This window comes from Dioscorea cayenensis, chromosome 15, assembly GCF_009730915.1.
Source record: "Dioscorea cayenensis subsp. rotundata cultivar TDr96_F1 chromosome 15, TDr96_F1_v2_PseudoChromosome.rev07_lg8_w22 25.fasta, whole genome shotgun sequence".
NCBI lineage: Eukaryota > Viridiplantae > Streptophyta > Magnoliopsida > Dioscoreales > Dioscoreaceae > Dioscorea > Dioscorea cayenensis.
In genome coordinates, this window is record NC_052485.1 from 4402960 (window position 1) to 4417375 (window position 14416).

The 14416-nt window shown below is 32.5% G+C and overlaps 1 protein-coding gene across 2 annotated transcripts; it reads left to right on the plus strand.

The window, feature by feature from the left end:
• Positions 1-8445: 8445 nt before the first annotated feature.
• On the plus strand, positions 8446-13752 carry LOC120276704 (splicing factor U2af large subunit B-like). Of its 2 annotated transcripts, XM_039283384.1 has the most exons (5): positions 8446-8660; positions 9332-9597; positions 10948-11061; positions 12382-12449; positions 13722-13752. In XM_039283384.1, the coding sequence occupies exons 1-5, from the start codon at positions 8544-8546 to the stop codon at positions 13736-13738; spliced, it is 582 nt and encodes a 193-aa protein (XP_039139318.1). In that variant the 5' UTR covers positions 8446-8543; the 3' UTR covers positions 13739-13752. The 2 variants fall into 2 exon arrangements, with proteins under 2 accessions (XP_039139318.1, XP_039139317.1); XM_039283383.1 differs by lacking the exon at positions 13722-13752 and having other exon boundaries at positions 12382-12849.
• Positions 13753-14416: the final 664 nt, after the last annotated feature.

Below are 14416 nucleotides of genomic sequence, written 5' to 3' on the forward strand. Positions count from 1 at the left end.
CTCTTTTTTAACGGTGATCTAAAACCGAAAGAAGTGAAGAGTCGGGCTAGGGTTTTGAAACTAAAAACAAAAAACCAACGGGCTAGGATTGAAAGTAAAAACCAACGGTTAGGATTAAAAAATAAAAAGCAATGGCTAGGATTTGATTAAGGGGTGGGGCTCACAACTTTAAATATATGTATAGATTTTCGTACATGGATTGTGGACCGAATAAAAAAAGGGTTACTTCATTAAAGTGTTTCTTTTCTATTTTTTATAATATTATTGTTTTTTTATTATGGTTAGAATGTCTACTAGAAAAATATGATTCCAAATATTATAAATGGGGAAAAAAAGAAAAAAGTAGATGAGTTAATACAATCTAACAAAGATGCACTTGAAAAATTGTGTTATTAATAGTAAACAAAAATATTACATGTGATGAAAATTTAAAAAAATAAAACCAATTCACTATAATGTGTTTGAAGTAGAGGAAACATGCAAAGAACAAAATCCTTACAATAGTGCCAATATTGAGAGTCCTTCAATTTCTAGTGAAAAGAATAAAAAAAATACATTTCATATGGAAAAATAATGAATCCCAAAATGAAATATCTCCACCAATAGAATTAGATTTATACCATCATGGAATTTAGAAGAATGTTAATTCTAATTTGAGAGATTTAATTGTTGATGTTACTTTTGCGCTTGTGTGTGTTTCTGTGATTTAGAGAACACTCAAATACTCACGTAAAAAAACTCACACAAACCAAACAAAAAGAAGACACACGATTGGTAACCCATTTCGGTGTCCACTCGCCTATATCTAGGGGTCAAGCCCAGAGATAAAAACATCCACTAAAAGAGGTAAAAATACATGAGTACAAACACTTTGTCACCACACTCACAAATAAAGATCATTACCCTCTCTAGATTGTCTAGTGCCCACTCTCTCTCTAACTCCAGTGTCCCTCCCAATCCCAGAGATTCTCTCTTTTAGAATCTCTGCAATTATTAATTTTAGAACCTTCCAAAATTAGTTATTGCAACTCCTGTTCTAACACAACTTACAACATACCCCTGATTGCTGACTTGACTGAGTTATGGTTTCATTGCGAAACGACCTCAAGAACCATCAACCTCCCGATCATACTTAGTCTAAGTCGATACAGCCAAATCTCTTGATCTAGACTACCGACAGTTAGCCTTTCTCCTCAGTTTCTCACCACGCAGTTCCCTCATGAAGGGCGCACGACTTTGTGCGTCTTCACGAAATTATCCAAACTTGATCTTCAATTCACCCAAGTTTGGCTTTCAAATCTTCCCAAGAATAGGTCTTTAATCAATCATGGCAATCATACCAACAATAGGCATCTCTCAAACTTGGCATGTCTTTAATCATACTATTAAGGTTCTTCAAATCATACCTTCAATAGCCTTCAATAATACCATTGATAGACATTTCTTCAATTAAGCTCCATCCATATTTAGTCTCAAATTAAATCTTCTAAATATGGTCTTGATAAAATCTTGCATTCAAGTTGTAACACAAATCAAAAATAGCTCCACCAAGATATTTGCCTCCAATCCAAGACTCCTTGCCATGTCACCATGCTTCCCATATCATCATTTATGTCACGTCACAAAGGTTGCCATGTCACCTTGACTTGGTGTCAAATCATACCAATTAAAGTGTTTTTGCACTAACAGTTGAAAAAGGACCTATTAGAGATATAACTAATAATGTAGATTTTCCAAAAGATGAGAACTCTCAATATTTTTCTATTATATATACATTACATTAGAAAATTGCTAAATGGAGAAAAACATGAAAAAAATGACTAGTTTATTTAAAGAAATTAGATAATTTTTTTTTGTTTTTGTTGTAAGTTATTTTCAAATGTATTAAGTTCTCAACTAGTTAATGCTGGGTGCAATGATTGAAAAAATCTCAGTGCTAGACTCAAGCAATATGAAACATCTAATGAACATATTATTAATAAGTGTACTTTTTATAGAATTGAGGTACAATTACAAAAAGAAAAAACAGATTGATAAAAAAATTGCAAGATCAAATCAACAAAGAAAAATGAACATTGGAGAAATGTATTATTCGTAATTATTGCGATTATGAAAAACTCTAGCAAAAATAATTTGGCATTTGGGGGTCAAATAAAAAAAATTATGAGGATAGTAATGGAAATTTTTTATTTTTATTGAAGTGATTGAAGAATTTTGATCCAGTGATGCAAGAGCATGTTAGACGTATTCAAGCTAATGAAATACATGATCATTTTCTTGGCATGTTAGACGTATTCAAGCTATTCAAGTTAATTAAATACATGATCATTATCTTGGCATGTTAGACATATTCAAGCTAATGAAATACATGATCATTATCTTGGGCATAAAAGAAAAAATGAATTGATTGATTTATTATCAAATGAAATAAAAATGAAAATTGTGAATAAAATCAAACAAGCAAAAATATTTTTTTCTCGCCATACTTGATTGTACTCCTAAAAATAAGTCATCGTGAACAAAATGTCTCAAATATTAAGATGTGTAGATGTATAGATGTTTCATCGGTTTCAATTAAAATAGAAGAATATTTTATAGAATTTTAAAAATGGATGATACAATTGGAAAAGGAATTTTTGAGGAGCTCATGAATATAATTAAAAAGCTTGATCTTAATATTGATGATATAAGGGGACAAGGATATGATAATGGGTCTAACATGAAGGGAAAACATGCATCATCATGGTGTGTACAAAAATGATTGCTTGATGTCAATTCTAATAAAGCTTTTTACACACTATGTGGTTGTCATTCACTTAATTTGTTACTTTCTGATATGGATAATTGTTGTCCAAAAGCTATTACATTTTTCTTTGTATTACAACGTATTTATTCAGGCTTTTCCTCTTCCACAAAAATATAGAAATTTTTGAAGATCATGTTCCTAGTTTAACTACTAAGCCACTATCATAAACTCGTTGGGAGAGTAGTATTGAAAGTGTTAATGCATTTGTGTTTCAAGCTCCTGAAATATGAGATGCTTTACTTGAGTTAGCAAAAGCTAGTGATGATCCCAACACAAATAAAGAAGCTAATTGTTTGGCTGCATATGAGCTCGAAAACTTTGAATTTTTGGTGGCCATGGTCATTTGGTATGATTTGTTTTTTGTTATTAATATTGTTAGTAAAACTTTACAAGCCAAAGACATGCAAATTGCTACTGATATTAATCAATTAAAAAGCTTTTTCTTGCATTTCTTAAAAAAATTATATAGAAAAATGGATTTGCAACAATTTCACTTTAAAGAAATAATAGCTATTCAAATGAATATGCAACTTGTGTTTCATGAGAAAAAGAATAATTGTGAGAAAAAACAATTTGAGGAAAAATGATAATAATGAGGTAACACATTTGCCAGAAGATGATTTTGAAATTAACTATTTTACTCGTGTAATTAATCAAGTTATTTCTTCTTTTGAGAGTAGATCTAAACAATTCAAAATATATGAAGATGTTTTTAGTTTTCTACATGAGTTACAAAAGTTAAAGATTTTAGATGATAATAGATTGAAAGTTTTTTAAAACAAGACTCGTCTTTTGATATCAATGGCTTGGATTTATTTTCAGAGTTAAAGGTTTTAAAAGAATTTTTTCAAAAGGAGACGCAATCACCACTAAATGTTCTTAATTTCCTACAAAAATCAAACTCATTTCCAAATGTTTGGATTGCTTATAGAATATTATTAACTATACCTATCATTGTTGACAGTGGCGGACCCAGAAATTTGGTCCAGCCCGGCTTAAATAAAAGTCAATGTTTGATATTAATTACAAAAGACACAGACAAATTTAAAGGACAATACAAACTAAGTCGACATTCAATATCAATAATAAATATATGAACAAAGTTCAAATACAAAACATAACAAGTGAAATAACAATGAAAAACATAATTTTAGAGAACAATGAAAGGGGCTGCTCAATTTTGAGGGAAAAACATAAACATAGACCTAATAAACTAGTAAAAGACAATACTACCCTTAACTTAACCAACAATGAAACAACTCAGCTCAACAACACACTTACACCACCTTGCCTAGAACTTGAAACAAAACACATGATGAACTCATCTTGGCCCTCCATTTGTCCCACGACTCAACAAACACAAATCTGCCTAGAACATGAAACAAAAAACTTGATGAACTCATCTTGACCCTCCACTTGTCCCACTACTAATCATCTATTAATTTAAAACAAAACTTCAGTCACCAAACTGAAACACATTTAGTATTAAAATTCAACCATGGCTGCTCTCTTTGCCAACCAGTGCTTATACTCAGCCAAACTCATGTCTTTCAAGGATTTTTGGCAGACCAGCCCGGGCTGCCAATATAGTGGGCCCGCCCCTGATTGTTGATTTAGTAGAAAGAAGTTTTTTAAAATTGAAGTTAATAAAATCATTTTACTGTCAACTATGTCATAAGAAAGATTAAATGGATTGGTCATTATTTATATTGAAAAATAAATAAATATCTCAACGAATATTAAATTTGATTGATAAATTTGTATTTTAGAAGGCAAGAAATGTGAACTTTAATTGATTTTTTTAATTATTTTATACATTGCAGGTAATTAAACCATGTAATCAAACAAAGGACGAGAAGGATATTTCCAGCTATTTTCCCAATTAATATTTTACTTGTGGTAATTATTAATAGCAATTCATGTTTTTTTATTTTTATTATGTAATTTATTATTTAATAAAAATAATTAAAATAGTTCAGGATTTGCACGGAGAGGGATGGAAGTTTCAAACATATGACAATAGATATATAAAAGTAATTTTTGGTATATTTGTGTGCATTATTGGTAGGTTATGTATTTTTTAAAAATTTAATAAAAACTAATAATTATACCGATGGGTGAATAAGTAAAAAAAGAAAAAAAAAACGTACCTTAGAAGAATATATAACTATATTATAAATGATAATTCTATCAATTTACATACAATTCATAACATATACTGTCATTATATGTTCCATTTCAAATGTAAAATAGAGTGAAAATGAGTAAGAAAAGATATGGGTGTGATCAGCTCGTATCCTTGTATTTAAATTATAATAATGGATATAATATGGCTAGACCAAATATGTAAAATATATTTTTTTATCAAACTTATTGATACATAATTATCAGATGTCCCCCTCTCTCTCACCTCATTAGCTAAGGGCAGTGCCAGAGTGCGACAAAATCTCTCTCTTTTTCCTCAAGAACTAACTTTTACAAAGAATGCTATAGTGCCATAAGATTCAACTTTTAGATTATTGGTATGTTGCTTATGAGTTTTTTCTCTTTACTCAATCTCTTGCAGTTTATATTTTATCTTTCATTGTAGAAATTTAACTTGCTTTTTATGTTTGTATTATACGCAATTGATTTGTTTAATTTTTTTTGTTTGATTATTTGTTTGTGAAAATTTGCTATTTGGTAAACAATTATTAGATATTTGTTTGATTATTTGTAATGAAGTTTATTATGAAATTTATTTGTGAAAATTAATTGTGAAAATTTTAAAGTATTATCTAGGCTGATTAATTGTTGCCAATATTTTAATTATTCATCACATTATTTGTGGTATAATTATTATATTGAATAATAAATTGCTAATTTGTGTTAAGTTATTTTTTAATTGCATTACTTGTTACTTTGGTTCTTCATTACTAGTTGAGTTAATGATTAATTATATATATATATATATATAAAGTTTTTTACGCCTAAATTAAACAAGTTATAAACCGGGAACACATGTTTTTTTTAAACACGCAGTGCAACATATTAAAAATATTAATTATTATAATAATCTCATAAATTAAATTTTTAATATTATAAATTAAAAAAATGAATTTAATAACTCTTAATTTTGTTTTTAGTTCCGTCCACTACTATAACATAAGTACATCTCAGATTGATGTTGTGGGTGATAGTGTTAAAGATGATGGTGAGTGTGATAGGGTATCGCAAGTGTGTATGTATATAAATATAGTAGCGGCGTTGAGCTATGTTAGACCAGTTCTGGCTAATTTATTAATTTGGGTAACGAGATTAAGTCCATGCAGATTTGCAAATATTAGTCGGGCTTTGGTTTTGATAATTGCGTAGTTAGCCGTGCCGCTTAAGGCTAAGTGGGCTAATTAAGTTGAGTTTAGGTTAATTGAGAGTTATTTAGGTTGTTTTTAGCTTGTTTATTTTTTTTTAATTCTCTAAAAAAATCTCGCTGCTATAGTAGCCACTTTTATGTTCTCACTCTAATTTGATTTTTATTAGTCTATTTATTTTTTTAATTGGGTTAATCAAATCCATTTGGGTAACCTGAGGTAGTTATACTCGCTTAAAGTGATTGATATAGTTTTTTTAAAAAAATAATTTTTTTAAATAAAATATTATTAAAATCATAATAATTAGTTATACTATGATATATTAAAAAAAAGAGTTTCTCTCCATCTTTTTTTCACTATTGTCACCCTACTCTCCTACGCAACCTCCTAAACCCACTTACCTTGTCCTCTTGTTGATTTTTTTTAAAAGAGCAACAAACGTTTGTCTTTATGGCGTATGAATGTGGACTGCGACATCACCCTTGAGTTAACTCCTCCAATGAGGATTCGACCCCTCACCACTCTACATGCCACACCAGAGACTTATTTTTGGATGTCGCTAACCATTTGAACCAAGTGGCTTTTGGCTTCTCGTTGATCTTTCATTTGCTCGATCTATGGCTTTCCCATGTCATGCCCTCTTATTTCAGCCAGTGTCCTTCACCACCCGCCATTGCTCCAAGCGCATGCAAGCTTCATGACAATGACCTACCCTCACAGCACATACCATATATGAATCTTCGATGCATGCCTTACTTCGATCTCTCTCGAATATCCGGGTCATTCCATGACAATACCACTGGCCCATTACACATCTTTTAGTTTTTGGCCAATTCTAACTCTCATCCCTTGTTTGAAAAATTATTTTCCTAGCAAGAGCCATGCATGCCACCTTAACTTCTCTTCTACTCTGCATGCTTCCCTAAGGGGTCGCCTTTTAATTCTCTCCGAATTCAAAGGCTTGATGATCACCAATTAACCATTTTTTTCAAGAAAAATCGCTAATGAGGCTAGGATGTGGAATCCCAGGTCTAGCTGCTTAGTGTGGTCCGATATATAGATTGCATACAAAAGTTTAGTGTTTTTTGTTTGTTTTTATAGAATAGATAAATTCATCGCTTCATTAAAAAAATAAAAAAAGCAAAACAACAAACCCGAAAACATAGTTGGTCAGGTGGCTGGGGGACCTCTTCCGGTGATTTCTTGTATCGAAGTATAATCGACAATCTTACCACCAACCAATCCCTCGGCTTTGATCGGAGGCATTGAGATTAACAACGAATGATGTTTTCACCGCTAAATCCTTCTATAACTTCTCGAATGACGGGGACTATGTTGTCGCTGGACCCCTATCAGGGGTACTGTTTAAAGAAGGTTAGTCTGTTTAATTGGGTGGCCTGGGATGATAAGATCATGTCCTTAGAAAACTTAGCGCTGAAACGATGTAATTTTGTGCTAACTACCACGCATGCGTACGATGATCGGTTTATTTCTGGTCATCATGTTTCAATTTATATCTTTTGGTCATTAGATATCGATTTCGATTTGCTTTTCACTAGAAAAATCACTGATCTTCTCGGCATTTTAAATGACGTGGCATCCAAAAATGCCACGCCATTTAAAAATCGAGTAATCGAATCAAGATTCTGATGATGTGCCTCTTCACTGGTCGAGAGAAAATATTAAAATAGAGAGACATGGCATTTCCGGATGCTACGTCATTTAAAATTGGGCGAAAAACCCGTCGACCTCCCAAAATCAAAAACAAATCAATATTTAAATGACAAAAAAAGATACAAATCGAAAACATAACGACTCAAAAATAAAAAAATTACTAACCACATGAAAAAAATTTATCTCACACTACTTACACCATCTTTGCCATAGTGCCATCAAGACGGATGTAATACCTGACCACAAAAAGTTGTCTTTATTGTTAATCGCAGTAATTGATATGTAAAATAAATATTTTTTTTCTTTTTAAAAAGTAAATCATTTCAATTAAAAATCTAAGAGTATATAAAATAAATATTAACTCACAGAAAACAAAGTAGGTATCTACATATACTATAACTCACAGAAAATAATTTAATAATTATTAAAAAGGAAGCTATAATCTTTATCCAACAAGCCACCAAAAATCTCAAATATAAGTCGGAGCGGATCTTGCAACTGGAACCCTGATCTCGCATCCGACCCGTTTAGACGGGTCGGATTCGGGTTTAACTCAAACCCGATAACAAGTTAACTCCCCTATAAATAAACCAAATAGATTGACTCGTTGAGCATTCGATGCCCTAATAACAAACCCTACACCCTCGCGTTCTCTCGCTCGGCGAAGGTAGAGCAGCGGTGCGAGCCGCGGTGAGAGAGATCGGTGGTGGATCATGGCGGACCATGATGGGAGGTACGATGGCAACGGTGATGGTTACGGAGACTATGGTGCTAGCGAACGGAGTGGTGGCGGCAGCGGTTTTGAGGAATTTGGAGATCCCAAATCTCAGGTAATCGTCTTCTATATCTTGCAATTCGATTGATTTTTTGTTCTTTGAGGGTGTGATATTCGCTTAGGTTTTATTTTTTGTATGCGAATCGTGTGATTTCTTTTTTTGCAAGGGTGTGAATCTTATGAAATTGCTGGGAGAGGTCAACTAGGGCTTGTGATTTCTTGGATTTTTATTGTAGGCGATTTTTGGCACTGGAGTTTGTTGAAGAGAATTTTGTTTGATGTTTATATGTGCTGATTTTGTCTCTTTTTTTCAATGATTTGTTTGAGTTGGGGCTTTTGTGTGATTGTGTGAAAAGTGAACTAGGGTTCTGGTTTTCTTCATTGTTTTTATGTCCGAATAGTCTTTTCCTACTCTTCCTTTTTAACAAAAAATCTTAGATGAGCTTAGGTATATAGTTTTCTATAGCTTCGGTTCTTACTGCCGGATACCCTTTTTCTTGAAGATTTTATTAGTTGTGTTTATGACTGAAATCCCTCTTTTATTTTCCTAGAAGTTTATATGGCTTTTGTGCAATTGCAGGGGAGTTGAATTATCACTTATGGGTTTATTTATTTATTCATTTATAAAATTTTTATACAGGTGCTTGAATTGAGATTTCCTTTTTTGGAGGGGAATTTTTTTTTTTTTTTCCTCCAAAGATTGCTAAGTTAATTCTTGAATTGCAGTATGATTCTCACGAACATGAAAGGGGGTCCTCAAGAAGCAGACACAGGGAGAGGGAGAGGGATAAGGATAGAGATAGAGATAGGGATAAAGGGAGAGATAGAGAGAGAGATAGGGAGCGGGACGGGGGCAGAGATAAGGAAAAGGATAGAGATAGAGAACGGGATAGGGATCGGGACCGCCATCATCACGAGAAGAGTGAGAGAAGGGAGCACGGCCGTGAGAGATCTGATGACCGTGACCGGCGCCGTAGTCGAGATTATGATAGGTATGTTGCTTGCCTTTCCCCATAGTGTTATACTTGTTTGTTTTCCATTTATGAGTGGCATTTATTTATTTTGTTTTATTTTAGTTCTACAATGGGTCGGTAGCCCTTATTATACGTTTTCAGCCACCAAAAGTTTCTTTTATCCAAGCAATTTGTTGGTTATAGAGTAATTAAAGCCAACAATGAGTTAAAATTAACTATCTGGTAAGGTTTAGATACTTTTGTGCAAGGTTTAAAAAGGTGAAAAGGCATACATAGAGGTGTTTTTGCTTTTTATGAGGCTAGGCGCGGTCGCCAGCGTAAGCCTTAACAAAAACTGAAAAATTGTAAATAATAATTGACAAAAATAGACTAAATAGTCATAAAAATTCAATTAAATAATTGATTCATTGTACTTAGAGAGTGTGTTTTGATTTCATTGGATTGATATGATTATCAATCATCATTAAAAAAATAATTATTTATATAACATGTTATCAAGAAAATATTTGTAAGTAATTTGTAGATAAAGAACAAAGAATAATAGTTAATTTATATTAATCATTAGTGTTAAATTAATATTTAATTCTTAATTAGAGAGATCGGTAGTGAACATCTTTGATAAATTATTAAAATATATATTTTATGATTAATTATTATTTTGGAATAATCTCAGCTGTTGATGATTTGATGATTGTTAAAAAACCCTAGCTTCCAATGTACACACTGTCTCTTTCCTCTCATCCCATCCGGCTCCATCTCATCACCACACTCTTCCGATTTCAAGCAGACCCCAGGTCCTCAACGAAACCCGCCACCACCACTGGCATCCCCTTCCGCCACTGTCCGTGTTCTCTCCGCCTCGCGGACCGCCTTTCTGAAACTTGGCCACTTGCTTTTCTTTTCTTCATGGTCGTACGCCTCTTCCGCCCGAGGCTCACGGCCTTAAGGCTGAGCGCCCGCCCTGGTTGAAGCGTAGTCTCTGCCACTGGTCATAGTGGCGCTCGCCTTGAGGCGCACGCCTGCTCTCCTTTTTAAACCTTGCTTCTGTGTAATTGCTTTTTAAACTTAAAAATTCTACTATGCCTTATTGTACTCATTTGGTGTTGTTAGTGTGTTCTCTATCTGGTATGTGTCTGAATTTTCCATTTCTTTATTATTATTATTTTTTATCAAACTGCTCTATTTCTGTTTTTAATTGATATGTTAATGGGATAATGTTGGTTTGGTTGATTATTGTCTTTATGAGGCAAGCCTTGTATGCTTATTTTGTCTTTTGGATATCATGCTTACCTTTTCATATGAATTGCCCATTTTGTGTTTTATTTATACTGTGCAAGTTTTCTTTTTCTAAGTTCATGAACATGGCAGGCACAGGGACTTTGAAAGAGAAAGGGAGGGGCGTCGTAGGCATAGGTCTCGATCTAAGTCAAAAGGTAGATCTGATCACAGATCAAGATCACGATCTCGCTCAAGATCAAAGAGGTAAATCATAACGTAAAACTGTAGGGTTGCATTTTGTGATCTGGTAAATTATGGACTTTCAACTTTTTATTTTTGATGTTGAGCTGAAAGTAACCATAGAATGCTGAATTTTATAGCATACTGTGTGAGATATCATATAAAGAAGACACACAATTAGGCAATTGGTCATTCTTTAATTTTATTATTGCAAAATTAAGGATTGATATTTTATGACTTAAATTATGTTTTCACTGTGCAAAGGATGAATTCTTGCGTCATATGTGGACAATTCTTTCTTGGTATAAAATATCCAACAGTAGGCCAAGGATCACTCCAAAATGTATGGTAAACTACTTTGGTGTGCTTTAGGTGCTGAAGGTAATAGTTTTTGAAATTGTGTCGGTGGGAAAATTTATTTGGAGTTGATGAAAATTTTAACTTAGTACTAATCAAGATTGCTTTTCTTAATTTCTAATAATGATGGATGTATTAATATTAATAATTTTTAAAAATTAATTATTAGATTCAATTATTAAATAATTAAATCTTGTTGAAGAATGTTAGTGGGATAACTTTGGGTTGTTTTGTCGGGAAATGAGGTTTATCCCCAACCACACACCCTTAAGTATATGTTCCTCACCAAGAAACTATCACCTCATTTCAGATAGAAATTTAAATTTAGTTTGAATTTTAACTGCTGTAAGATTGTCTAGATAGGAGTTGATAATGTTGAACAATTTTTTAACTGGTTGCTAGAATTAACTTTTCATTATATGCTCTTTGAATGAAAGGTGGCAAGTCCATTTGCTTAACCAAGTGCATGCAATTTTTGTTCTCTCTACCAATTTGTTGAAATTTTCATGGTGTGTTGATTTTTAATGGCGTGCTTATTATATGTATAATTTGTATTTGGTTGCCCCGAGCAATTATTTTGTCATGGCTTGCTTGAAGAATAGCTAGTTGTGTTAATGTTTTTGTGTGCATGGATAATTAACTTTGACCTGGTGGAATTGCAGTTCATCTCTTGTTTTGTATTTAACTTCAAATGTTAACTCATTCTTGTCCATGTTACACCCAAACAAAGCTATGTTGTTTTTCCACTACCAATAAAAATAGATAAACTACTTATTACTTTGTGTGAGGTTATCAAATTTTAGTTGTTCCAATTTTGTGTTGTTTTGAATTTTTCTTTTCATTTTTTTTTTGTTATACTTTGTGGCAAGTTCATTCTGTGATGATTTATATATATATATATATATATATATTATATCTTGTTTTAATGGTTGTGTTGTTTATGTGAATATATTTAAAAAAAGACTTTAAATTGCTTAATTCATGCAGCAAGCGTATCAGTGGGTTTGATATGGCACCACCTGCAGCTGCTATGATGCCTGGTGTGGCTGCAACAGGTACATTTACCTCTACTTTGCTTATCACCATTTTTCTATTTCTGTGATGGTGTGTTATTTTTGGTAATTAGTGAGGACCAGTTGTATCAAAATTCATAGTGTTTCTAGGGCATGGATATGGGTATGAATGTCCCAAGTATTCAGAGAATTTAATGAAAATCAAATAAGTGGACACAGTCATAAATATGTGTACATGTGTGTGTAGACATATGAATCACATTGTTTTTAGAAGGTTGGAGAATGTTTTAGTAAAGCAATTTGTTTTTGTGTCTTTGTATGTGTATTAAGATATTGTGAACTATACTCTTTTTTTTTTTTTTTGGAGAAGGGTGGAGAACATTGTAATGAAACAAGTTTTTTTAAAAAAAATATAATTTTGGACAAGGAATTTAACTTGTATAATAATTTAAATTAAAGTAAAATAAAATTCTTAAAATCTTGAAAAATCGCAATTAAATAGATTCGAAAAATAAGAATTAATATATAAAAAATAAGAAAAATATAAACAATTATCGAGTTTAAAAAGATAATATAAAGATAAGGTAATTTGAAAGAATTAGAAGATTAAGATTGAAAATTAAAAGGAAAAATTAAGATGAAAATGTGACTGAAAGGAGATAAGTGAAATTTCCAATAGGATCAGGCGGGGAACATGTAATCCAAATGTGTCTGCATGAATCATACCATATCTAATACTCATATGGATATGCAAATTTTCTTAGATCATAAGTGACATTGTGCTAGTGTAAGCAAAAGTTATCCATACTTTCATTTAAATGTTTTTAACTTTTTATGGCTACATCTATTTTAAAACTGCAATAAATGGCTAGGCAATTACATTTTCTATGTATTTACACACTGATTTAGTTCTGAAACTGAGCACAATTTTGGTTGTTTGCTTTTCTTGTGTTTGTTTGTTTCTTTTGTGTATATAGTTGTTGTAAGAAGGCAAATGTTAGGTCACTTGTCCCACTGTGCTGCCAATGGGTGTGAGCCGACTACTGTAGCTTTTTATGCAAGGAAGAAATCAATGCACCATCGTTAGATGGATCTTGTTCTTCAACTCGCAAATTATTTCTTTTTGGTAGTCCTGCAAATATTTTGCATCCGCTACCTGAAAGTGTTAATTTTTCTCTTTCTTTTGATTGTCTTGTTTGGAGGCCAGGGCCTAATACTTGCAGAGCTGGCATTTGTAGTTGGCGTGTATATATCTTCTGATGCGTAATCTTAATCAATTATTCTTTCTGTTGTGCTTTGTCTTAATGTGATTAGATTTACAGGACAGATAGTTGGTGCTCCAACCGCCATTCCTGGGATGTTTCCAAATATGTTTTGGGCAACTGGCTGAGGTTATTGATCCCATTTTTTGTGTCACTAAGTTGAAATTTACTCGCTTTTTACTTATATGTATGTATTGAAAAATTTCTGTGTGCATCATGCAGTTCCCAGCTTTATCTGTGATGCCGTGTTCAGGCAATGACACAACAGGTATGGTAATAATAATTTTAAGTTGGTACATATTGGTTAACAATTTCATGTTGGTTGCTTCCTAATTAAATTGTATTTCTTGATAGGCAACCCGGACATGCTCCGTCGTGGTGTATGTTGGAGGTCTTTTCACCCACTGCAAAATGAGCAGGTTCTTTGTTCACCTTGAATTTTAACTATTTTGTTTGTCCTGTTCTTGTGAAGTGATTTTTGTAGATGCATCCTTTCTTTGTATTAACAATCACTTTGCCATATTGTTTGTGTTCACTTGTAACATATATTAGATTTTTGTCACCTTTGTTTTTTGCTTTTGGGGAATCTAATATTTTATCCAATATACTTGATTTGTTTGCAGTCGGTTGCTACTTTCTTCCAGCCAAGTGATGTCTGCTATTGAGGGAACACTGCTGGTCCAGGTTTGGTTTCTTATAACGGGTTTTACTAGTGATGCTTCTTTTATCTATACATCAGTGACCATC